Source organism: Punctularia strigosozonata (genome assembly GCF_000264995.1).
Source record: "Punctularia strigosozonata HHB-11173 SS5 unplaced genomic scaffold PUNSTscaffold_9, whole genome shotgun sequence".
Classification (NCBI taxonomy): Eukaryota; Fungi; Basidiomycota; class Agaricomycetes; order Corticiales; family Punctulariaceae; genus Punctularia; species Punctularia strigosozonata.
Genome location: NW_006767441.1, coordinates 985,267 through 1,010,658, shown reverse-complemented (window position 1 = coordinate 1,010,658; position 25,392 = coordinate 985,267). Strand labels below are relative to the sequence as shown.

Sequence of the window (25,392 nt, the reverse complement as noted above, 5' to 3'; positions counted from 1 at the left end):
AAACATCCACATGTACAAACACACGCCACATACGCGACAACCAGCTTGTGCATCATTTTGCGGAAAGTGTATTATACTTATGTGGTACAATAAAGCAGCGTCAAATATTAAAAATGGGATTAATTACTGTAGGGAGTGTAGTGTTGAAGTCAATTCGCAGCATGCGTAGCGGAACCTGGGTTTCTTCGACTCGGGGGCCAGCGGATACCATTGCGGCATCTAGCCGTGATGTTACGGAGGACTTTCTGTAAGACATCGTCAGCCAGGGCTTGTAGCATCGCAAGAATCTTGCACTGACTTTAGCGGAAACCTTGGATCGGGGTGTTTCCTGACTTCCATTCTCAGAGGGCGAGCTCTCCGCAGTATTTTCGCTGCCACATCGCTCCTACGGCGGGACGGCGGGGTGGGTATGCGAGGCAGTGGCACACCAAGCGGGACGTACCTGCGTGGGCGGTATGGATCTCAGGGAAGAGTCTTCGGCTTCATGCTCGTCTGCCTCCTAAATATTATTGGTCGGTTACGCAAACAATTTACGGAAAAATCCGGCTCACAAATATCGTATAATGGAGTGCCAAAGGAGAAATTGTGTATGCATACAACTGTTTGCGTTCTTTGATGGTCGACTTCTGGACGGAAGAGAGAGGGAGCGGCTGATGTCGGGCTTGCGACAGCGAGATATTGAAGGAAGGTATCAAATCGTCTCCACCAGACATTCCAGACGCGACAAGGGCACACGACGACAACGACAGGGAACGGCCGGACCGAGGAGAGCTCGCCTCCACGCCAAAGAGAGGGGGGAAGGAACGAAGGGAGGGAGGGAGGTTGCCCCACCGACGCTCCAGGAGCTACATATATGGGGCCCGTCCTCGACGGCAGCAAACGCCGTGCCCATGACATCGGGATCCGCGAAGAATGAATTTCATTGGGTTACTGCCATATTCGGGTTCGCGCCGACGCCGCGTGCCCGCCACCCGCGCGATTATTTGTGTCCTTTTCTGGATTAGCCTGATCTGAGACGGCTGGCGTGTATGTCAGGGCAACGCGTATACCAGCGTTCTCGTCGCAGGACCGGTCTACACAGAACGACCATGGACGATGAGCGCGAGCAGGTGACGTTCTAGCTTGCCATGCGGAAGCCCATCCGGATTCCTTGAGTGACCTTCTGAACAGCAATGAGTCGCGACGAGCACGAGGTGGGCATCTTGCGGTCTCCTAAGCGGGTGGAACGGCGCACGGCGAGTCAGATCTGGTCAGATTCGAAGAAGAGACTTGATCGGTTCGGCGTCGCCCGAGCCCCGACGCGAACCGGCGCGCCAAGATCTCATGCCATGGCCACTCCCGACGCTGACACTGAAACGGCGGCTTTCACGGCTATGACATGATGCTGGCACGACTGACATGTCAGAAACCCGGTTGTCGCTGCCCTAATGCGGTCTTACCAGGGCCAACAAATAGTATCCAGATATCGAACTGATATCGAAGGATTTGACCTACTTTGAACCTACTACTATTCCGGATACACCGCGCTACCGTAGTAATATGAGTTCCGGAGTTCAAACAGCATCGCTACTCTCGGCGTGGGTCAGTAAAACATCCGTATTTCCGGCCCACAAGCGATAGGGCCGCAGCCTCCGAGCTTGTCGGCCCCATTTACGATACACTCAGCCTAGTCCACGCGTTTCGCAAGGCTGTCGAGAGCATTGGGAGTCGGGGATGATGGCATGCAGCTAGTCATCAAAAGTATAAGCACTCAGCGTGAAGGGCCCACACATGCGAGGGTATAAGCTTGCGTCCTTGATTCATTCGCGTCCTTGCGTCATTTCGCCGAGCAAGGTCATTACACCCATGAACGTTTCCCTTTCGGTATCAGATATGGATGTCCCCAAGATCTCATCCCCGCCAAGCTTCTTGAGGGCGACACCAACAATCACGCCCCTCCGAGGCACTTCGCCGAGCACTTCTTTATTCTCGGAAAACCAGATGATCGTAGCAGCTTGTGATGCATACAGAGAGTGAAGTGTGCGGATGTGTTCCGACGGTGCAGCCCCCAGCAACGGAGTAAGCTGGATGGTAGGCGGCGGTGGAGGTAACGCAGCGCTGGCCGAAAGAGTATCGTCCGACGACGGAGCGGGCTGGAGTGCGGTTGTGGCCGGTATCGTAGCTTGTATCTGTACGCATGATGAATTCACTGCGACGCGGTAGACTAAGGCGATGCACGGACGAGATTGCCAACTTTCCCCAATTGCGTGATAAGCACGAGAATGCGATCAGCGAATGGTTGCAGGATGACATCTGTTGGTACACCAGCGATCTCCCGAGATTTTGAAGTCGATGTGATCATTATGGATGTTTGGCCGTCGCCGAGTAGTTGTTCTGAGAGAGGGTTAGTGTAAGATGGTCGTCGCGCCACATGCAAACCTCTGCAAACGCGTCTGTTTCACGAGATACGACCTCGACCATCCAGCCACCATTAGTCCTACTATTGGGAAGATATGTTCGCTGATGTACCAGCGGACCCACCTCCTATGCATGCGTCGTCCCCGAGGAAGGGCAAGGAGAGACAACACGAAGCAGTCGATATAGGCTGGTGGGACCTCCATCCCTTGGCGGAACGCGCTCAAAGGTTTGTCGTTCTATATACCGTTGCAAGACACTGTTGGAGCTACTTCTAGGGCGCTTGCATGGTCGTCCATTGATACTATATTCGCTGCCCACCCTCATCAACCTGCAGTCGTACGACGGTTCTTCCCGCCGACATCCGCCTCCTCGACACAATCACCATTGCTTCCGTCACACGGGCCCATCCTCTCCTCGCCAGCAGCCTACGAACCGCCTTCTGTCATCGTCGTCAAGCCTACGGCTGACGTCCTCTTTGCATACTTTCCCGGCCGCTCGGGAGACGGGCTGGGCTGCTTGTGGTACCGAAGACCGAGATTGCAATCGGCGGATTGGTGGGAACCAGGCCCGTCTTGGGACATACCGAGAGGGAGCGGCGTTGTCACCGCAACATGGCTAGCGCCTCCGAGGGAGGCAAGTGTCGGGCGTTGGCGACCGGCATATTCAACTAACGGTTGGCCATGTGCAGTGGTGCATGACTCCAGAGGGCGTACCGACTCGCCTCCCTCCACGGGGTCCCTTCGTCCCTTCAACCTATCCAATCTTGATGATGGTCACGCAGAACCAACACATAGAAGCATGCATTCTCCGCCATACTCACGGACCTACCCGCGCCGATCCCACAATGATCGTACTCAAGCATGTCGCATGCCCTCTAACCATGCCGCATACCTCACAAGAAACGGATCCGAACTCGCACAGGGATCAGCTGTCCCTTGATGACTCCGGTGGAACTGATGTCTGTGTTGCTGCTGCAATTGGCATGCCTTACGACGGTGAGCTACATACCGTACAGTGTGTGAACCGGAGCATAATGCCGTGTCGGTTAGATTCCTCTCTTTTGGTTGCCCTCAGGTCGCACCTGCATCCCCCGCCGCCTCTGGTCTGCCCTCCGCAGACCGGCGATTCTGAGACTTTACCGATAGATTTGACTATATCACTCGACGATCACAGTGGTCCCCTCGAAGACGGCTCGGAATGGGAGATATACGGCGAAAGAGACATGATAGACATGTGTGAAGTGCGCATCGGGTTCGATGGCAATGCTATAAGTGTGTCCACGGTTCGTCTCATTTGAACGATGACACATTGGCTCTGACCTCGCGAACCAGGTATGACAACGCTTCCTTGCCCACCCGTCTCTGCCAATGGTCACGTCGCTCAATTGGAATTTGTTTCTGTGCCGAAGCTGCCGGGCGCGAAGACAAACGAGGAACCAACGACATCACCAGGGCTATTTATGGTGGCGAATGTCCTTAACCTTGGAGACTGTAGGTATTACCTTGTTCGATGCTCAAGAGCTTGAGAATACTCCTCACGCATCCGCTTTCTCAGATACATCCACTCCTAAGTCCCAACTAATGACCTGGTCAATAACGCGGCACTCCCCTTCAAACTATTTCGCGAGGTTGCCTAATGTACGATCTCCTTGGGTTAGTACTCGAAGATATTGTGGTCGCTTGCGTGTTGCTGAAATATAGACAGCATATTCTTTCCCAGCGCGGTCATCTTAATCGTATACTTGATGAAGGGACTTTCGCCTTCATTGCACCGTACCTACCGTCTACAGCAGTATCGAAGCCAAACCTTATTGCAGGCCTAGTCAACACGCACATAGATATGACCTCCGCTCCCCCGCCTCGTCGTAAGGGCGAGGCCCGGACGATGGAAGTGGGAAAGATCACGGTACTTCGCTTGTGCGTACTTCCGGAGTTGTTTGATCACTTGATCTATCTAACATATAATGAACGATAGACCAGATCTTGTTGAGGATGACTGCGATGCGACTCCCCTCTTATGCTCGGCTGATGACATCGGCAGAGACGGTAGTTAAAGCTCGCTAATTCAGCTTCTTATCTGCTGACAAGGTTCCTTCAGTTCCTTTTCAGGCTGTCATGTCGCCGGGCAAGGTTTTTCTCAGTGCAGCAACATTGGCGTCTGCTTCGTCCGTTCGGACCGCCATACATCCTATACCATCTTACCGTCTTCAAAGCGGCCCGAGCGAAAGCCAGCGATATACTATCGAGCTGCTGGCCGCTATCTACTCGCGTCGGACCGCATCTGATGTCGTTCATGCCCTTGCCCAGCCAAGCCTGTCGTTGCCACTTCTTGAAGATTTTTTCGACGATGTCCTGCGTATACTTGAGAACCGGCACTTGGGGCACCTCAACCAATGGATAACTGATGCTTCCGGCATAGCGTGTCAAGTTTACGGGTCAGTCCATCACGTCGATACGTACATACATATCTCACGATCTCACGTCCCGCATGACCATTCACAGTGCAAGGTCCCAAGTCGCTAAAGCAGAGGATATTAGGCGGGATCTAGATGCTCGCTTTTCCACTCTGCGGAACATCTGTTCCTTGGTAGCCTGTCAAAGCGCCTTTGAACAATGCCAAGAGGGCAATGTGTATGACGTGGGTGTGTGCCTCGAAGCTACGAGCACCCCAATCACCTGGTTAATGCGATGTTCAGATGCTGTGTGGCAGTTGATTGGCGTAACAACCTGGTTTCTGGACTTACTCGAAAAGCTCGCCAGAGAATGTGTTCTTCAAGCTAATGGCAGTGATGACATCTCGTCGGGGTCTAAGGACAATGAACAGCAAGACGACGTGGAGGATGACCTCTTCGGATCTGCGCCAGGTACCGGTGTTCGTATCTTACACATTCATGCAACTAAGCAGGCCATAGGCACCCCTTCTTCTGGAGTCAAAGCAGCATCCGCGAAAACAAGTCATTCGGCTATCTTCCTGCTTATCTCACACCCCTTCGCACTAAATCATATTCATGGCCTGCTGGGTCACGTTATTGGTCTGAGAGAGCATCTCCAGGCGTGTAGTCCCAGTGGAGAGACAGCTCAAATCGCCAAGGATATCCTGCTTGATCTCATTGAGTGCTCTGGCTTGAACTTGACCGCATTCAAGTCTGCTTTCAATGACATGGAGAAGGATGTGGGCCAACTCCCAGGTGAATATACTCATTTCATGTTAGTCTCTTCGCCTAAGACCGTTGTAGCTCCCATTGTGCGGAAGGCTCTAGCTATGGGTCGCCCGGGCCCGGGATTAGGACTCTTCTTGCTGCAAGCCAGTCAAAAGATTGCCTCCCCTGAGCTCGTGGACAAGCCTCGTCTGTTCATCAAGCCAAACGATCTTCTCGACGGTATATCGCAGCTCTCGACGTTTGACCCCATGGTACGCGGGACGTCGGAGAAGGAGAAGACCTTGGATATTGTGACGAAGATGCCACTAGTCCGCCCTAACTTTGCATACGCGTGCCTGCGCTGCGATGGTCGGTCACAAATCGGCTTGCTGCCCCACATTTCGAGGAAGTGGGCGAGCTGGGAAAGGAACTGGGCTACGCGATGCATATGTGGCGGTTCTTGGATACATAGCTCTGTATAGCGATACTGTTCTTGTTGTTAGGACACGCTTACTGTATGCAGCGTCTTCGTTGCCATCCTCGCTCCGGTTGTCTCTAGTAGGTTTCGCCACCCATTCCAGTGATCCACTACAGAACTACGACATTTCATGCATCGGCGCATGCTCCCGCTAAGTATGGTAGAAAAAGCTGCTTTGGCACGATGGCTCGAATGCTATGTCGTAGGTTATTATCTGAGTTACATACCTCAAGCAGCGCGGTATATTCTTCCGGGCCAAGTCGCTCCACACAAATTAACCGATGTTACCAACTGTAACAGATACACAGAGATAACTAGCAGGAAACATATATAGTATAAGTCCAAACACCGAGGTGCAAATCTAGCCGTTCAACGTCTCCTATAGGACTACCCCAAACACACCCGCGCACAGGACAAGAGCGATGACCATCGGGATCGTGTTAATACTGGCGATGCGAGCACCTCCGCTCTTGGTACTGGTGGAGGTGGACGACGAAGCAGTGCCGGAGCCAGTGGAAGATCCGGATCCCGAAGCGGTACTAGTCCCGTTGATCTGCTTGGCCAAAGCTTGGAAGGCGGCGAAGTTGTTGGGGCCGGACTCGACTGCGTTGATGCTGAAAACCATGCCAGATCCGCAGTGATCAACGGGATTAGTTTGACGGCAGTAGCCCCAGATGGGCGCTATGAAATCACGATGAGTCTCTCTCTGGGTCAGTGCGAAAGCAACGCAAGACTCTCACCAGTGGTGTTGACTGTGATGGTGAAGGTCGTCTGGTTGACAGGGGCCGAGGGATCGATGAACATGCTAACGTCCCGCCAGTCAGCGCTAGTGGATGAAGAACGCTTAATTGGGGCTTACAATCCAGAGTCGAAGCCGACGAGGTCTCCAGTAGTCGCATCCGCCAGCTTGTTGCAAGGCTTGAGGAAGCTGGATTGGGTGACTGTAGTGTCCGAGAATTTATATTGGGAGGTCATATCATGAGCGAATATTGACTTACCACTGTGGTTCTTGGGGTTGAAGAAAAACTTAACGGTATCTCCGATGGAAGCGGTGATGTTGGGAGGGCTGAATGCAAGCTGGTTGTTCGCACCGACCAGAATCTCGTGTTCAACCGGCTGAGCCGCGGGAGTGGGGGCTGAGGTGATTATAATGAGTCTTCAATCATTGAGCATAACTTTCGTGGATCTTACGCGGCGTGCCGTCGTACCTGCAAGCAGGTCAGTACGTCATATTTATGAAGCGATGGGGCACTCACGAGGCGTATGTGGTTGTCCACGTAGATGCACCAAGAGTCACAGTCGCGGTGACCGTCACAAACGATGGTGGAGGAGGCGTAACATATGCGGATGTCGATGTCGAGGTAGCAGCGCTGGTGATAGAGTTCGACGTGGTGTTTGAGGCTGTAGCATTAGCAAGTGCCTGGAAGGCGGAGAAGGAGTGCGGGTTCGGATCCGCCGGGGCATTGATAGCGAAGACCATTCCTAGAGCCGCGTTAGCAGCCGCACCCAGTCGAGCACGAGCGAATAACAAACCTTGACCACAGTGCGCAGGAGGACCGGGCTGCTTGCAGTACACCCAGACCGCTGAGAAGCCATTCAGTCGGCCTTCGCCAATTCCGACAAGGCCATGGCATTAGTAGCTTACGATTCGTGTCGTTGACCTTGACCTGGTAGCTGGGTAGATCAGTAGTTCCAGCGGCCACAGGCATCCTGTAACCCCGACTTCATTAGATGTTATTTCTCGGTGTCGAAGCGCCTAAAACTGACAGTCCAGAGTCGAAGCCGCCTGAAAGGGGAGAGCAGGGCGAAGCGAAGGACGACTGCGTAACAGAATGCGCTTTCGGATGGCTAGAATTACGAGAGTGAGTTCTGCAGCATCGAGGGTGCGAATGGTACAATGGCAATGTACGCACAATACGAAGTTGACGACGTCCCCTGGAGAAGCGGTGATAAACTCAGGATTAAAGCGAAGAGCTCCGTCGCCGACAGAGACATCCACCGTCGCCGCGAGAGCAGACGGAAGGGTCACAGCGGCGAGGACAAAAGAATAGATCATGAAAAGGCTCATTATCGTCTGGTGCGTTAGAAGGAGAAGGGAACTAAACCGGACGAGAGGTGAAGAGCAACCGCCGAGCTTTTGGGCTTTTATTGGGCGGCGGACTGCCCTGCATCTGATTGATGCGCAAATTGCGCTCATGACCGTGTCGGGCGGGTCGGCGTCACGACGATGAGACTCTGAGAACGATACCCCACACATGTCCCATTGAGGCAAGACGTGCGAGTCACGAAGCAGTCCTGAGGATCAACAGATATGCGGACTCCTATCCGTAACGCAATGGAACAGAGCCTACGGCACAGGAGAGCAAATTCGACGAGAGCAAGGACAGCCATATGGCTGCAGTAAGGTGTGGATGCTGTCTCGGAAGCTTGCAAGTCTCAGTTGACCTAGACTCCGCAGTGATCGCGTTGGGAGACCCAAAGGGACGGTAGACCTTCCTTGTTGTCTGGCTGTCTGGAGACATGCGGAACGACCAGAGACATCCACGAGTGAGCGCAGGTGAGCGCTGGCGCCACGAGATACGGATGCGGTGCAAAGCGGTTCTCCGGAGCCCAGCGTAAGCGTGCGCCATTTTCGAAAGGTACGATCCGTCCATGGGGCGGAGTACTAGTGTACCGAGTCCACCGACTTGCCCGCGCGCAGTCCAACAAATGCGCATGTCAAGGAAAGCGAGCAACATGACTAACCTCGTCCGGGACGTGAATGAGCAATACATCGCGCTTTGACAGAGCACCGGCGACAGACATATTTGAATCCGGCCATCGACAGTCCATTCGTATCAGCGGTCATACAAGGATATACGATCAGTCTCCAGGTGATGCTGGCAGTCTGAAGGTGAGCTCGAGGCAGAAGCCACTTTCCAATCGGAGGCGCCGATGTGCTCGCGTGAAAATTCTGCGGGTAATACTGCCTAATGCAGCCATGACTGTACCGCCACCGCCACCGAAGGTCCGAATACTAACCCGGTCCTGCAAGCCAGCTGCTACCAAACGTGCAGGGACTGCACGGTATCTTCTCTCTTGAACTATTCCCTCCGACCCTACGTTTGAAACATGCCCAAAGTTACACCGTCGTCTTTACCTATATCTGGTCTGTTTGCTGTCGCCAAACCCTCAGGGCCAACTTCCATGAAGTTGATCAATGACATGAAACCCTTGATCAACAATTCGGCGCTCTTCGTTGAAAAGAGCAAGCTTGGAAAAGTCGACGCGAAGCAGAAGAAGAAAGGTAGGTTTGGGCGACAGGCGGTGAAGATTGGTCAAGGCGGTACTCTGGATCCACTGGCTGATGGCGTCCTTGGTATGCTCCGCACATCATGCAGATGTGTACACGAATCACGCGTCATCTACAGTCATGGGTGTGGGTAAAGGAACGAAGGAGTTATCAGGGTTCTTGGATTGCGTAAAGGTGCGAACTGCCTATTCGCAAGACGCATGGAGATTAAGAATGTCTAGGAATACCGCACGACTTGCTTGCTAGGCTGCGAGACCGACTCGTACGATAGCGAAGGTGCAAGAGTACGATCTGCACCATGGCGTCATATTACGAAGGAGAGAATCGAAGATGCTCTTGCTCAATTCCGAGGAGACATCGAGCAAACGCCACCAATGTCAGTAAACTACACTACTTGGTCGATACTTGCTTATGGGGCATCCATAATAGATTTTCTGCCCTCAAGATGGACGGGAAACCCCTTCACGAGTATGCCCGAGAGGGAATACCACTTCCCCGGCCCATTGAGAAGCGAAAAGTGACCGTGCACGCGCTTGAACTTGTTGAATGGCTTGGCCGTGACCATTCATGGCGTCAGCCTGCGAAGGCTCTGACGGACGAACAAAAGATTGCACTACAAAAATCGCTACGCGGCATTGACGCGGCCGCGACGGTGGCAGATGACCCCGGAGCGTCGGAGTCAGAGTCCGACGAAGTCCCCCCCGCGTTCGTCTTGAGGATGACGGTATCGGGAGGAACCTACGTCCGGAGCATAGTGCACGAGTTGGCACATGCCGTTGGCTCTGCTGGCCATGTAGTCACCCTCACGCGTTCAAAACAGGGTCGTTTCGCACTGGAACCATCTGGAGAAGAGCTCGGATGCGTGTCCTGGGATGTATTCGAGAAGGCGATAGATGAGGGCATCGCCGCAGAACCTGGTGAAGATGGTCTCAAAGATTGGGAACGGGAGGTCATGAACCATCTGCAAGTTGTGGATTCGTAGGAGGATAGCTATCTGAGCTCATGACGAGAAGAGGGCTTCGCACCCTCGCTATCTGTGGGTGACCTTCTGAGCATGCTGTTGATACCAGGTATGGGTCTGGATATCTACGATCGGTCCAGCTGACGATTTTCTGGTTCCCCAGCTGACCTACGGCACGTCCAAGGTTGCACAATATCCATACAGAATATCGAATATTAATCTCATTGTGGTCGTGGTCCACAAACCGGCCCATCGTTCTGATATTCCACGTTGACGCTCCAATTTCGGCTTCAACTCGGCCGGACTCACGCCTACAACGAAATTGCTTCCTCTCGTCACTCCTAACTTACAACATGCACGTTCTACATTCAGTCCCGGAACACCCGACTTCTGCACCCGGCCCGCGTTCTTCCGACACTCCTTGATGATGGGTAGCCTTATCTGCTGTAGGTTTGCCTCCGACCCTGCTCTTTGCGAGGTGAAGCCTACCTCTCGCCATACGCCCATTACGATTGCACTCGCTACGATGCAATGATTGCTCGACTATCTCTCGAATTTGTGGGACTTCTACGCTAACCATAGACATCGAGGCACAGAAATGAAGAGCCATGGACCATGGCTTTCGTGATGATGTACTATACATGTTCTTTAACACATCAAGCGCCCAGAAAGAGCTGCATCGAATGGTATCATAGACCGTCCGCACGTTCACGGATGCTTTCAATTATGACCCCGCGCCCGTGTTCCACGCTTCGGTGCCTGTCGATTACCCCGCAACGAACATCGCTGGTATACTGGAGCTTCGCGCCAATGAACACACGAGCAACGAACTTCATTTGATAATCAGGATCTATCGTCTTCGGATCTCGTGCACTATATTTCGGTTCATGTATGCCATGAATGACACAAACTCATGCATCCTTTGCAGAGATTGTCTGCAATACGAATTGCCATCAGAACTTGCAAAAAACGGAATACAAGGCCGATGCTTACGATAGAATCATAGTCATGGGTCGCGGAGCATTTCGTGTATCTCCGCGCAGTATCTAGGCCCCGATCGCGAGGTGCATGAGTAATGGCTAGACCTGACCGCAAAACCGGCTGCACTTGCATGGCTCAAGGTTAGATGGAATCTGACAGGGGCAAACGCTTCGATGAACGTTACGAATACGGGCACGATCTGGGCACGATTGATCGCAATGCTGCGTAGCCTTCAAGATACTTTCAGGTAGCGCGGCCGCATGTGCACGTGGGTTCAGCGAAGAGTTTGTAGTGCAGCGCGTTCATCGATGCACCAGAAAGTAAACAACTCCAATCATCGCGGTCTCGTTATCACTACTCCGTCCCGTCGTTTCCTGAGAGAAGTTGCAAATATCGGTAAATTTGGCATCGACACGCGTTGCGGTTCCCAGGTAAGCAACCACCGCGAACTCCGTTTGCAAAGTCCGGAAGGCACTGCATGTGATCACTGAAGGCAAGCAGATGACAAGAGGCCGACCGTTCCTTCGCCAACGTGTGGCGCGAGCCGCTCCGATGCGCAGGCCGTGGATGAGGCAGGAGAGTTGACGCGAACGGTGCGGCGGGTCGGAGAGTGGGAGTAACCGAGCCCGGCCCGGCGGGGAGCGCGCCCGCGACGGGCGCGGTCCGAGTCCCCGATTTGGACTTGAACCTGTATAAGTACATGACCTCCGCATCCATGTCGCGATATTTCCCTCCGCCGCTACAGTCATGGTCTCGAACGGCGTTAACGGGCACAAGGTCTCTCGTCCTCTTCGTCCCGGCATTTTCGCCCCCATCCCCACCTTCTTCCTCCCGGACACGGAGGACCTTGGTGAGCACGATCCCTACTGATTGACTGGGGCGCATGTCCTGAACCGCATTGCAGACATCCCTTCATTCGAGACTCATGTTGTCCGTCTCGCAAAGGCGGGAGTTGGCCCTCTTCTTGCTGGGTCCATGGGCGAAGCGCACCATCTATCCCATTCGGAGCGGGTGACCCTCATCAAGGCTGCTCGCAGCGCACTCGATGCTGCGGATCTTCCGCACGTGCCCGTCATCGCTGGGACCGGAGCGGGAAGCACCCGCGAAACGCTCGAGCTCACCAACGAAGCCGCCGCTGCAGGTGCTGACTACTCCATCGTCATCACCAGCGGGTATTATGCTGGCGTGCTGGCAGGGAACAAGAACGCCCTGAAAGCGTTCTTCACCGAGGTCTCCGAGAAGAGCCCGATACCAGTCATTGCATACAATTGTACGCTGCTTGTCCTTATTATGTGTGGCACCCTCGCTCATTCTTCGGGATTACCCAGATCCTGGGGCGAGTGGAGGGATCAACCTCGACTCGGACATTCTCGTCGAACTCGCGACTGAATGCCCCAACCTCGCGGGTGTCAAGCTAACGTGGGTGCCCTGCCTGCCTTATCTGCGATATTTGCGTTACCTAGCACCTAAACTTTCATTGCCGTTTTTGCTATGCGAAACGACGAAGCCTTCGGCATTCATTTTCGGACCTCGCTCCGATCTCGATGGTACATGGACCCCCAAGTTCGGGCTCTCTTTGGGTCTGACAACTTCGGCACCATACCGCCGTCGGGGCATGCCTGCTTCGTTCAATCTCCATCTCTTTGTTATATCTTCCGACTGAAGCCACCTTGAGAATCTCTGACTGATTCGTTACTCACAGATGTGGTGATGTCGGGAAATTGACGAGGGTCTGCGCTACGGTCTCTTCTCCGTCTTTTGACAAGACAAGCCCCCGTAAAAACCCGGATGCACCCTTCCTCGTCCTCGGCGGTTTTGCCGACTTCATCCTGCCCTCAACTTACAGTAAGGGTCATGGGGCTATCATCGGATTAGCCAATGTAGCACCGGTGAGTTCTATCAGTCATACAACAGCGCTGACCGACCATGCTAATACGGAGTCAGTATGCCACTGCTCACCTCCAGGAGCTTTCTGTCCGTGCCTACACGAATCCTTCCGATACGGCTGCCCTTGCCGAGGCTCAGCGTCTGCAAGGCATCGTCGCTCGTGGCGACTACACCATCGCGAAGGCGTCCATAGCCGGCACGAAGTACCTCCTGGAGAAGCTCTACGGCTACGGCGGAGCCCCTCGCAAGCCCCTGCCCCCGATCTCGTCTGCTGCCGGAGAGGAGCTCTGGGTACACCCGGACGTACAGGATCTCGTCCAGCTCGAGCGGCAGCTGAGCGGCAAAGCTGGCAGCAAGTGAGTGCCAGCGCCGAGGAGGCCTAGGGTCGACACTGTGTCTCTTACCCGCCGCCGTTCGGGTCAGGTTTTGGGGTCGCTTTGGGCTTCGTTGGAGCGGGCGGGCGTGGGTGTCATTGTTGATCACGGCGACTGGCCTGGCCATGCTCGGCATGCGGCTGCGCTCCAATAGGCTGCGCCTGTTCGGTTGATAGGCGTCACTGCGATGACATACACGAAGAATCGGGGGCATTTGGCCTGCACTCATGGTTAGAAACGTTGCCCTGTGTATTATTGTGCTATTATGATTCACATATATGGACGCGTGGCTGGTCGGGCAGTCACATCTATCTGCGAATTCAGGTCGTCTGGCAGTAGGTTCCATATCAGGGCTTCATCTACCGATAGAGGTGTCAAGCTCAAGATTGCATGCACAATGTCACGTAAAAGGGCTGATCGAAGCATCACCTATACAAAACACGAGATGGAAGTCGTCGCCGGAGCTCGGCGCGGACGTTGATGGCGGGTAACTGATGCTATCCGAAAGACTTCAACATACTCCACAAATACGCCTTCGGAAGTTCCTATTCTCGGGATCGGGTCATCTGCAAGGTTGTGCCTCCCGCCGGCACCAAATACAGCGTTGACATGAGCCACCATCATCACGGGAGTATCAAAACATCTTCTTCATCGCATGTGATACAACCTGGTTTCTGAAGTAGGAGTCGGCGGAAAGGCGCAGCGGCGGACGCACGCTACAAAAACCAATGGAAGCAATAGGGCTACAATAACGAGACGTCGACGTCGAAATTCGCGTTGCGGCGACCGCGATAGTAAGAGGTTCCTTTCGTGGAACATGCGCCGCAAGGGGCCGGTTACAATTTTGAGCGAGGTATGTCGGGACCCCTGGGCGAGTCCGGAAGATAGTGTTCGGCCGCTTGCTTCACTTCGTGCAACCATTCCGTCACAACCGATTCATCATATACGTTCTCGTCCCAAAAAATATGCATATGAAGCTGGCCTCGGGAGGTAGTCGATCCGAGGTAAAGCTCTCCAGGGCGACAATGTAGATGCGTTCGATGCAGCAGGACTTCCAGCAAAGGCCGCTCGACAGTCACGCCGTTATCAGACTGAGCCGCCTTGTGCGGTGCGACGGTTTGCGTAAAGGCGGGAACCTGTTTCTCCCTGCCGCGAGAGCCGAAAATTGACAGAGGATGCGACTTCGAGAGCGGATAACTGAGTGGTTGGATCACATCGACCTGTGCAATCACAAGGTCGTGAGCAGGAGAGAATGTATAAAAAAATCAAAGACGCTTACGTTGCCCATACTGGAACCGCCGTGCGTCAAGACGAGGCCATCCTGCAGAGTGCTCACATCAATGGGTCGGTCTGTGTAGAGTGTTCGTGGGTCTGTTCCAGCAGCCTTCAAGGTCCTCCATTCGGTAACCGCACTTCGCATACGGTCAATTCGCGATGGTAGACGTGCCAGAATTATCTCCAGGAAGGAAGGATGTTTCATCTGCATGGTCACCTGCCGTTTTATGGAGCGGGCCCTGAGAAGGAAACGGTCTGAAGGAAGCAATTCAAATACTGTCGGCGCGCCGTCATGAAGGACCACGCTAGCATCTTTTCTTGATCGCGTTCCAGGAGGACGCGGTAAGAAGGGTAACGTAGTCCAGAAGAAGCTGATGCATAAGCAAACTTCCGTGGCTCCTCCATGCTCAAACCAGGCGGGATCAAGGTACGGACGGAGATTGAGAGGCCCGCCGGTGTGCATTGGTTGTCGTAGGCGATACTGCATCTCCTCGTCCGTGATCTCACCACGTAGGTAGCGTCGATGCAACACGCGGGCTGCAGCGACCTGACCTAGAACAGGGAAAGCATGACCGAAGGTGATGCCCTTTTGGCGACATCCATGTATGATCGACTTCGAGGTGGCAGGATCGAACGAAGTGCCAATCAGACGTGATTGAGCCGGCGTGAGCCATGAAGAGGGGGAGAGGCGATTGGGCAGCGAGTGTCCACCCTAAGGAGATGATCAGAACATTGTATAGCTCACGATCGCACTCCTTTCGAGCGTACCTTCATTTTATCCTGCCGTTTCTCCCAGATCACTCGGGAGATAGCAAGCCTCCACCGCCTTCTGGCCTTGGTCATTCTCAAACCGGGGTCCAGGCTCTCCGAACACACGGCCATAGCCAGACGTTCCGGCAGACTTTGTGCCTCCGACAGCACGTCGTCCGCCGAACAGAGGAGCTCGAAGAATGTCCGGCTTACGGTCGCGTTAGCCATCCCATCTGTGATGGCGTGGGCGACGTTGAACACGACATGAATAGAGTCCGGGTCGTCCGTGCGATGCATCACGACGACCTGAGCCAGCATATCGTTCGTGAGTGGTGGGTCATCGTTGAGGATCGCGTCGATAACGACATCGCAATCGTCGAGGGTGTTCACGGTCTTGAAGACAAGCTCGTCGGTACCGACATCGCGCAGACGTTGCTCTTCAACCACAAACCACACGCGTCCGTTGACGTGCACATCCCGGTCGTCGAATCGCGCAGCCAGCAAGGGGTATCGTTGCTTCAGTGCAACCCAAGTACGCCGGATGTGGTCGGGTCCACAGATGTTGCGCTTGATCGCCTCAGGGGATAGCTTGAGGTGAACGTGCTGAGTCGTGTCCGCAGTGCGATTGAAGGCTGCGTCCCAGTAGAAGCCAAGCTCTGTCTGGCCCAGCTCGCGAGAGTAGGAGCGGTTGGGCAGCTCAGTTCCCGACTCAAGAACCCACGAACCCATCCGTCAATCCTTGAAGTTGGCAGCGGCGCTGTGGCGGGAGGTAAAAATATACTCGGGTGCGCGTTTTCGCTCTCCCCGGTAAAGTATATATCCGCGCTACAGTCCTCGAAACTTCGATACAAAAAATGGCATGGTACATTATGAGCAAGCGCGTGTAAAGGGACGGAAAACAGATAGATCTAATATATTATGTATTCGATGAGCAGGAAGGCCGACGAAGCAACTGTTGCAGAGTTATCAACCAAGTGTCGATGGACTTCTTACGGACAGATTTCCCCGCACCGTTCACACTGTTTCTCCTGGTCGCACCTGCGAACGTCGAGAGACCCTGTCAGCATGGCACATGAATAGAAGATTGTTGATGACTGACAAGAGAAAAAGCAGTCCGAAAGGGAAGCATATGATAGACCCGATGATTCCTGGCACGCCATAGTGTGTTCTAGGGGCGTGGTTGCCAGCGGCACACTGCGCAAAGACTTTCGTATATATAAGTCTCGCGTGAGCTCAATCATGTCATGGAAGGAACATACGTCGTTGTTGATACTGCAGTCCGATCTGTGCCTGCTTCTCTGCTTCAGTCATAGGCTGTAGCTGGACGGCCTCCGGATGCTGAACGGCAGACGTCTGCAGATCCCAAGACGAATACGTTTGAGTCGCTGGCCCGGGGCCAGGTGCGACGTATCCCGGTGCTCCTTGCGCAGGATAAGCTCGCGCGGGCGTTTGTGGTAATGTGCTCGAGTCTGTGAGGTCGGTGGGTGGGGTGTATAAAGGGGGAGGGGCCGCTTCAGGCTGGCGAGCAATATGGGTGGTTGTAGTGTCTGGTTTCACTTCCGTGATCATCGGTGGGGCAAGGCAAGGCAAATCCCAGCTGATTGAGATAGAAAACGACTCGATGAACAGGCTAAGGCAACAATCGCGTCCGCTCATATGCGTCAACGTTTACACAGCTTTCGGAGGGGCAACCGCGGGCGCAGCAGGCAGACAGGTTCGGTGGCGATCATATGCATGTTGCCTTCTGAAGCTCCTCCTTGTCTTCTGATTCCTTGTACATTTGTACTGAGGTGCATCCCGGGTCCTTGACCGGCGTCGATCATAAACCGTACTGGCCCCGTCTCGAGGACCAGAAATCAGGCTCTGACGGCAAACTGAGGAAAGACGCGGATGAGAATAACCAAACTGGCTGCAAGTCAAGAAGCACGTATATTTATATGCGTTGTGTGAGAGTATGTAACCGCTCTCGAAATTGTCGCCCTCCGCAGCAGACGGTGTTTGTCTCGCGCGCATGCTCAGAATGATTGGATCTCAGCTAGGCAAGAGTACGCCGCAACGTCTGCATCGCCGTTCTCGGTCGAAACTTGGGTGGGGTGGGGGCACCGAAATGTTATTCCAGGCTTCTTGACAGACTTTGGGCAGGAATTACTCACAGAAGGGCAGGTAAACCACACGGGGAACATGCAACAGCAAATATAATGCCGACGATGCCAAACTTCGTTTTGGGGCTGTGACTGTTTCCGCATCGCAGGGCAGCTACAATAACCAACTTACAGATCGCACAGATGAAAGCTGACGAACAACTTACGTGGCTGCTTGTATCGGAGACAGACCATATTCAGTTGAGCATTCATTGTCGGGTCCATTTGAAGGTCTCCTTCCCTGATACCCAGTGGTGGATTGCTGCGTTATGTGACAGGGAAGCCTGGATGGTTCTGTCCAGGCGCGTTTGCAATACTCAGTGCAGTTGAGGGCGGGTAGTAGGCTACCGGAGGTGGCATTGAGATCTGGCTGCCTGGACTAACCGCCTGGGGAGAACCTGGGTATGATTTGCATGTAAGAGGTAGCAGCATGGAAGATGCGCCGTCACGATGCACCATGATGTTGATGAGGCGCTTGAGTGCTTCCAGGTCCAGTGCCGGAGGAATATTGTGGCGGTGGTGCATTGTTCACTTCGTGAGTAGCCTTTATAAGATGTTTTGCATATATGCGAACTTGTCGTCGAGCATGGGGGGCTGGGATAGGCTGCCACAGCCAGCACGACAGGGTGCTTTTATATCTACTCACTACACTCCTGCCCCTTGTCCTACGCGGTTGACTCTTTCAAGTATCCAGTATCCAGCAGCAGGCCTTGCGGCTGACTGCGATCACCGACTGATGGTGAAGAGCCACGGCGATGCACTCGTGAGCGCGCCCCGGTTTGGCAATGCACGTACAAGCGAAAGTTACGAGATGGTGAGAAGCTTATATATATACCATACCATCCTCTTACATAAAAACTGACCCGGCAAAATTAGAATGATATGTATATGCACAGAATCTACAATCTGCCACTGAGGTGTTGAGGATGGATGCTTAAGCAAGCCTCTCGCCGCAACGAGCGCATCGTCTCTCCTTGTCAAATCTGGCAACGATAAATGGTCAGCAAATGCATAGATAAGTAATCGCAGGGATTATACGAACAGCAAGAATAGCAATCCGCACGGGAAGCAGACGATGGCACCGATGATCCCGGGCACTCCGTACTTCGTCTTAGGATCGTGATGTCCTTGGGCGCACTGCGCCATCACTGGTAGGTTCGCAGTCGCTGTCAAAAACTGGGCGATGTTTGACAAAATGGACGCTAACTGTTGTTTCTGTACTGCTCTCCAACGTTCGCCGCAGGCGTCATGGATTGCATGGGCATAGGTTGTGTGCCATCTGGGGCATACGACTACGTAGGCAAGGTAAGTCGAGCAAGGTATTGATATCGATCTGCGTGCGAACCATCTTGGGTGCGGACATTCTTGAATGATGAACTGGGGAAGAAAGAAAGAGAGAGCGCAAACGAGAGCGAAAAGGCCGTTGGAGGTATGCCAAGCTGCACCTTTCAGCTTTTTATGTGCACAACTCATGGATGCATGCCTTGACTGACCATCACGATCAGTAAAGCGATGCCAGCGCCGAGGAATTTGAACCGTTGGCATTGAGAATCGCCCCGGCATATCAACCCCTAGCGCTCGCTGTATGATCGCTGCAGTGGCAATTGACCGTACTTACAGGAAGTTGCCTCATACAAAGCCGGATGATAGGTCTTTTACGAGCTCGACAAATAGTGTCGGGATATTTCATATTATTTCTTGTAGCAAGTTGTTTGTTCATCCAGTCTTGGTCTTTTGGACAATGGACATCTACTACGCCGGAAGCGGGAAGTTCGTTTGAAATGTAGGCCATTCAAGAAGTTTGGGTGCTTTGCGTGCGTGGTCTGAAAATAGGTCTCATCAAGTTATACTGATGCACCAGCAGGCTTGCACTTCTCATGTATCGCGATATGAGATACCTGAAATCCCACAAGACCCACTGCGAGGGACGACACGGATTGCCAGGCAGTCATAGCATGTTCGGACTTTGATACCACCGAGCAGAGCCTTCGAAAACGGCACCCATCCCGAAGGCGACAGCGCTTGGCGCAAATTGATGGAGCATCGTAGCTGAGCGTTCGCAGTAGTGCTTGTGTGACCAAATCACTGCTCGAAGATTGTTAGCGCTGATTGCACGCATAAAGGTGGTGCATGGAGTTCCATGGCACCCGCGTTTACGAAATGCTCTTCACTACGGCTACCCCAATCATCCTACACCCAAGGCTATTTCGAGCGAGCGATGGCAACAACGGATACAGCACCAGTGATCAGTTTGGGCATTGATAAGCATTCAGGATTGCCCAGTGTACCGTAATCAGTCTGGTATATCATGAATATGATGTAGTCAAGATTGCGCGCGCAGGGTTCGCACAACGCTGAATGGTAACCTGAGGACGATATCTTCACGTAGTATGTGGTCATGATTTGATAGACCAGACCCAGGCCAGCGAAAGTTTATAAGTTGGACAGACACTGTTTCGCCTAAGTATCGCTTTTGGTCGGACAACTCTGGCGCGTCCGTGACGGAAGTAGCAGTCACCGCCGGAAGGATTGGTGTCGCCTCTGCTGCGGGATCGGCGACCAAACAAAGGAGAAGCCGAGGTCGCCAACCGCAGAGGATACATATGGTCTGACAGTCGACCGACGACGACTTGTGCTGCTGCAAATTCAAGTCGATCATGTGATCGTTCTTGAAGGTCCTTGAGGACCAGGTTGCATGCACGCGGTGCGTTCGAGCTTGGCCGCCATGTCGGAGTCGGACAACGAGACATACGAAGTTGGTGCGTCTGGAAAATAGCACTGCGTTGGATGCGGGACTCAACGTGAACGCAATACAGAGAGAATCGAGAAAGCCAAGGTGTTCAAGGAAGGTGGCGGGAGGATCTGGGTGAGCTGAAGCCATCGTCCCATTTGCCTTTCCATCCCGACAATTGATGAACGACGTGTATCTAGAAATATTTCGTCAAAGTAGGTCCATACTCAATACTTGACCCTTGCGTCCTGACGGCTCGCAGTGGAAGGGCTACGATACCAATGAAAACACGTTCGTTGTCCACGCTTTATGTGGCCACCTCAATGACTAATCAACGGTTAACGCAGATGGGAGCCGGTCAGCTCCTTTGCGGATGACGACCTCATCAACGAGTTTTGGCTATCCGCAGATACCCGCGAACGGGATTGGAGCAACTTGAGTCAGTTTGATCCCGGCGAGGAAATACGGAAGTCTACCACGCGTACGTCCTTTGCGTCCCCGACACCAGCCCAGTATTAGGCAGATCCTAGACGCGCTGTTCTGACTCGTATATAATAGGAAAGAAACCGAGCGAATTTTCTCTTTCGACTGGTAGCCGCGCCTCCGCATCTACTCCCCGGCAAAAGCGGCGCTATGCGGCCCATGTTTCGGATCCCGAATCAGAGGAACCCATATCCCCACCGCCCAAGAAGCCGCGACAAAGTATCTCTCAGGGCATCCGGAACGGAGGATACGAACGCCAAGCACAGGTTGCTCCGGATACACAGGAAGCCGAAGACGTGTTCGCGCTGCGGAAACGACGTCGCTCATCTGCGAATCTTAAGACCTACAGTGCGCAGTCTCGAAAGCAGAGGGGAAAGCAGATTGCGAGGCCTCGCTTTGAGGACGAAGATGAACCGCTTGACGCGAGTCATGTTGAGTTTGCGCACCAATTCCAAAATGTGTTCAACACTGTGCACAATGATCTTGTTGAGGTGGATGATTCTGACGGTCCAGACAATGCCGAGGTTGCTCGGACGAGCAAGGTGAAGCCCCGGCCTAGCCGGCGTCCTCGGTCCGTGGCACGACGGTCTCCATCCGTTGGTGCCAACCATTGGGTCACCAAGTCCAACGATGGTTCTGCAGGGAGCGGTTCTTCACGAAGTGTCTCTGTCGAAATCGTGGAATCGACCATAGTACGCGGCAGGCCGCGGAAATTGCCGAAGAAACCTGCACTTGCTCAACGCTTCCTTCAGGAAGGACCCAGTTCTCAAGCTGCCTCTGTCAGCGATCACCGATCGTCTCCCGGCAAGAATATGGTCAAGAAGAGCAGGGCCGGGCCCGGCCGCAACTCAGCGCTTCTATCCGACATTCGGCCCGAGATGGACTCGGAGCCAACCCCGTCGACGCGGAAGAGCAAAGGGAAGCGAAGGGCTGTTGTCGAGACTGACGAAGGGTCTGAGGGGCATGCAACAGGAGACAGCATACGGAACGAAGGCAAACGAAAGGTTCGGTCACCGAAGGCGTCGTCACGCATGGACATCGACGATACTAAGGATAATCTACACGAGAAGGAACTGGCTAAACGGGCGATAATAAGGGAAAGGGAGAAACTACATCAACAACGAGTAATGAAAGCGACACTCTCCCGCAACGCCGATGACAAGGGGCTACACAATCCTACCGGTAGTAAACGAGGGCACAACAGTCACAACAAGTCATCCAAATCTCAGAAATCCCCTTCCCTTCAGCTCGATGACGATTCCACATTGGACTTGGTGCCCACCGGCCTACTGGACACTGATGCCCCATCCCCGACCGTCCCTTCCCCAGAAGCGACGAAGCATCGCGGCCTCGCTGTGGAAAATGAGTCCCATCATTCTGCCTCAGGTGCAGATCAGCGACACGATGAATCCTCGGAGCCCTTATTTCTGGACAGCCCCGAACCCACCTCCCCGCAGGCTGGCAATGACAATGTTGCCCCGGCCGAGCGCCGCGAGGAGATGCTGCCGTCGCCATTGACGGCCTCGAGGCCAGCCGAAGATGCCACAGGCTCAACCGCTCTGCGATTGCCAGGACCACCAAAGGTGGATCAGCCCAGGATTCCTGCGCATAGGAACAAGGTGCCCCGTGTCAAAACATTCGACACCGTTCCGAGAAACAACTCTATACCTGCTAAAGCTCGAGCCACCCAGCCGCGTCGCAATCCATCAACATCCCAAGGAGTGCCACAGCCAACGCCTCCCTTGAGCTCCGGCGTGCTCTCGAGGGCAAACACAGAGAACGAGGTCATCCCTGCATCCGTTTCTCCGTCCCCTGGACCTGATTTAGCCTCTGGCAACCGCGATGAGTCCCTTCGCACACTCACGCCGCCACCGCCGAATTCTCTTCCGTTTGGTGGGCCCACAGACTCGAATGACGGCACAGCTGATGTTCAGCTACATGCTACCAGTAGCGTGGGCGCTGGTCCGGGAGGATCGGACGTTCATCCTGAGCTTGAGGATGGTCGTCGATATCCCCCCGTGCGCAACGCAGCTTCTGAGTCCGCTCAGCCGGCGCACAGACAACATCAAACAAATCCTCGGGTACGGACCCTTCCGACCACCTCTGTAGGCAAGAACGAGCCAGCGGGAAGATCGATTGGGGCAAAACAACGCGCGATCGCTCAGATGTCGAGACCTGGGCCGCTCGGTTCTGGTTCTTCGAATGCGAAAGTGACGAAGACCACGCTCCCGAGGCGAGGTGGTAGTCTTCTTACCTTTAACAAAGGCAGCAAGGCGGGCGTGGGCAGAGGCGTTGTCATGCCGCGTTCGACGGGGAAGCCTATCGTGCAGTCGTCGTTGGCCGAGCAGCAGAACACAGGTCCTTTCGAGAATTCTCCTGACAAGGACAACGCAGATATGGCGTCGCTATTCAGCGAGCCCGATGAAACCGAGGCCGACGCTGATGTCGGGCAAGTTGTCCCAACTGGAGAAGATATACTGAAGGCACACGGCCTCGGAGTGAATGATACTGCGGATCTCCCAGATTTCAACGAGGACGATGCACCCGCTCCTGAAGTTCCAATATCTCAGGAAAAGTAAGTAGTGATGCTCATGGACGTCTTCATGCCCGGGACTGAACATGATTTTTCAGCGTTGCTACGACCATCCCCGCCCCTCAACCGCCGTCCCATGATGTTGTCAATTCCCTGTTGTACGTTTTGCTCCATTATGTTGTGACTGAACATGCACTAACTCGTCACAGCGGTAACCGATTGTCAGTTCAGCCAGCACCCGTTTTCCCAGTTTCGCCGATCACCGGGTAAGTCTTCGCCAGCAAGGTTCGCTACGCTTGCCACTGACCCGATCATACCATGCTAGCTCAAGCCGTCCAATGCGGGCGCCTGCGTTTTCGCTCCGCCTCGATACCGTCGCTTACCTTCACGTGGCTTTGCACGATCTGCACGACGACTACTCTGTGCTGGAAGCATTGGGCAAAGCGAATCCCGGAGTGCCAGGCAAGCTATATGAGCCTCCGGCGATGCAAGTCATGGTCGGTGCATTGGCAAAGATCAGTGGCAAGGTCGGCGTCGTCTCCAGTGCCAGGGTCGAGAGAGATCGAAACAGCGACGACGAGAAGCAGATTGACTTGTGGCAGCGGTTCAGAGAAAGACTGGAGAACAACGGCGTGGTGCGTGCACTTCAACCCCGCGTTCCGTGTCATGACTTGCCTTCCCGCTCACGCACCGCGCTATGCGTAGTTCGTCGAGTTGATTGAAGGCCGTACATTCGCAGTATACTCCTCCGGGAACGGACTCGCGACGCAACGATTCAACGTGCACCCGTCTCTGCTTAAGTCTACTGAGGCAATCCTGATCACACCGGTCGACATCGTCGACGGGATGGCATACGCGAACGCCGCCGTGCAAGCCGCCAACGTCAAGTGGTGAAGTCGATTATATATCCAAATCTGTATCTTCTCTATGTCGTATTGCTTTTTTGCGCTATCCCGCATATTTTCGCAACCTATATGTTAATGCTATGAATAATTATACAGAACATGTGAATGCAAATGCATGGCGTCGATGAGGAATATATAGCGAGTGGTGATCCTTCCATATTAGCATGAGTGACGTGATCCAGACCCTTTTTCAATACTTGAGGAATTCTACGAAGCCGGGCTCGTGTCGCCTTCCCGTGAAGCTAGGAGATGGGACGACAGAGTCAGCTAGCCGTAGCAGATGATAAGTCATGGCATATAGTACTTACGAGATCGCAGGCGCTTTTTGGACGAGCTACGCCGTAAAATGGCGATGAACCAGCCGCGGCGCTCGGAGATGGCTGACATATCACAGTTGTCATCTGTCGGGACCGACAGAATATGAGCGAATCGTTCCATGGACGCGGGGCATCGAACGTACGGCTTGGATGCCAATGGGTCTTCTTCGAGAGCGACGCTTTCGAGAGCGATGCGGACAAGCTGGTCACAGAGGCGACATAACGGCAGTCCGAGCTTGAGGGTTTCGACCCGAGATGTGACGTGGAGACCGCGTAGTCGTATGAAGGCGGCGGTTCGTTGGGCGCTGGCGGTGGCGGGGATATCGAGCTAGAGGTGGGTGCAGCGGATTTCCGCGGTGTCACCACGGGTGCGTGACGAGGGGCATCCCTCCGAAGCTCGGGCAGGCAAGCCAGCTGGGGGTGCACGGTGGTGGACAAAGAGTGGGACATCGTTCTCGTTGCGAGATGCGCCGCCGAGTCTTTATGCCCGGGCTGTGCGTGTTAGAGCTGAAACGTGCCGGCCTCATGTGAGGTTGCCTTTTTATTGCGGGCAGAGACCGAAGAGCAGAAGCCTGTGCTGTCATCTCGACTGTTATCATCCCCGACGCCGATCGGACTAGAAGACGGGAAGACACGGATCCCTGTTGGCTGAGCCCGACGCCGACAGAAGGAAGACGCAAGAAGGTATTCTGTCCTCCATGCCGACGTGCCGACGCAGCTGTCAAGTAAGATCACGTGCGGCTGCCTC

At 54.0% G+C, this 25,392-nt stretch overlaps 8 protein-coding genes across 8 annotated transcripts; 3 read left to right on the top strand and 5 right to left on the bottom strand.

The window, feature by feature from the left end:
- Window positions 1-54: 54 nt before the first annotated feature.
- On the bottom strand, window positions 55-967 carry PUNSTDRAFT_121449 (uncharacterized protein). The gene is made up of 4 exons (XM_007385524.1): window positions 552-967; window positions 443-499; window positions 299-385; window positions 55-245 (listed from the first exon to the last, which is right to left on the bottom strand). Exons 1-4 carry the CDS (start codon window positions 711-713, stop codon window positions 150-152), a joined length of 402 nt encoding a protein of 133 aa, XP_007385586.1. The 5' UTR covers window positions 714-967; the 3' UTR covers window positions 55-149.
- An 832-nt stretch (window positions 968-1,799) lies between these two features.
- PUNSTDRAFT_144807 (uncharacterized protein) lies at window positions 1,800-2,344 on the bottom strand (the record flags this gene model as incomplete). Its single annotated transcript, XM_007385523.1, has 2 exons — window positions 1,800-2,168; window positions 2,222-2,344. The coding sequence occupies 2 exons, from the start codon at window positions 2,339-2,341 to the stop codon at window positions 1,800-1,802; spliced, it is 489 nt and encodes a 162-aa protein (XP_007385585.1).
- A 3,944-nt stretch (window positions 2,345-6,288) lies between these two features.
- Window positions 6,289-8,082, bottom strand: PUNSTDRAFT_45735 (Cupredoxin; the record flags this gene model as incomplete). The annotated part of the gene is made up of 11 exons (XM_007385522.1): window positions 6,289-6,305; window positions 6,417-6,695; window positions 6,755-6,819; window positions 6,874-6,955; window positions 7,013-7,150; window positions 7,206-7,222; window positions 7,271-7,496; window positions 7,548-7,598; window positions 7,660-7,724; window positions 7,782-7,862; window positions 7,928-8,082. The coding sequence occupies 11 exons, from the start codon at window positions 8,080-8,082 to the stop codon at window positions 6,289-6,291; spliced, it is 1,176 nt and encodes a 391-aa protein (XP_007385584.1).
- Window positions 8,083-9,125: 1,043 nt separating this feature from the next.
- PUNSTDRAFT_71184 (pseudouridylate synthase 4) lies at window positions 9,126-10,288 on the top strand (the record flags this gene model as incomplete). Its single annotated transcript, XM_007385521.1, has 4 exons — window positions 9,126-9,372; window positions 9,425-9,480; window positions 9,528-9,682; window positions 9,736-10,288. 4 exons carry the CDS (start codon window positions 9,126-9,128, stop codon window positions 10,286-10,288), a joined length of 1,011 nt encoding a protein of 336 aa, XP_007385583.1.
- A 1,707-nt stretch (window positions 10,289-11,995) lies between these two features.
- On the top strand, window positions 11,996-13,495 carry PUNSTDRAFT_70957 (dihydrodipicolinate synthetase; the record flags this gene model as incomplete). Its single annotated transcript, XM_007385520.1, has 5 exons — window positions 11,996-12,098; window positions 12,153-12,518; window positions 12,577-12,667; window positions 12,951-13,137; window positions 13,193-13,495. The coding sequence occupies 5 exons, from the start codon at window positions 11,996-11,998 to the stop codon at window positions 13,493-13,495; spliced, it is 1,050 nt and encodes a 349-aa protein (XP_007385582.1).
- Window positions 13,496-14,345: 850 nt separating this feature from the next.
- Window positions 14,346-16,263, bottom strand: PUNSTDRAFT_135974 (uncharacterized protein; the record flags this gene model as incomplete). Its single annotated transcript, XM_007385519.1, has 3 exons — window positions 14,346-14,729; window positions 14,789-15,496; window positions 15,553-16,263. 3 exons carry the CDS (start codon window positions 16,261-16,263, stop codon window positions 14,346-14,348), a joined length of 1,803 nt encoding a protein of 600 aa, XP_007385581.1.
- Window positions 16,264-18,609: 2,346 nt separating this feature from the next.
- PUNSTDRAFT_71367 (uncharacterized protein) lies at window positions 18,610-18,943 on the bottom strand (the record flags this gene model as incomplete). Its single annotated transcript, XM_007385518.1, has 3 exons — window positions 18,610-18,658; window positions 18,718-18,823; window positions 18,883-18,943. Coding segments are annotated over 3 exons (216 nt in total), but the record flags the coding sequence as incomplete, so codon positions are not given.
- Window positions 18,944-20,400: 1,457 nt separating this feature from the next.
- Window positions 20,401-25,143, top strand: PUNSTDRAFT_127058 (uncharacterized protein; the record flags this gene model as incomplete). Its single annotated transcript, XM_007385517.1, has 12 exons — window positions 20,401-20,434; window positions 20,492-20,541; window positions 20,607-20,621; window positions 20,669-20,697; window positions 20,754-20,887; window positions 20,965-23,464; window positions 23,521-23,580; window positions 23,632-23,688; window positions 23,748-24,057; window positions 24,128-24,569; window positions 24,636-24,728; window positions 24,788-25,143. 10 exons carry the CDS (start codon window positions 20,401-20,403, stop codon window positions 24,314-24,316), a joined length of 3,378 nt encoding a protein of 1,125 aa, XP_007385579.1. The 3' UTR covers window positions 24,317-24,569; window positions 24,636-24,728; window positions 24,788-25,143.
- Window positions 25,144-25,392: the final 249 nt, after the last annotated feature.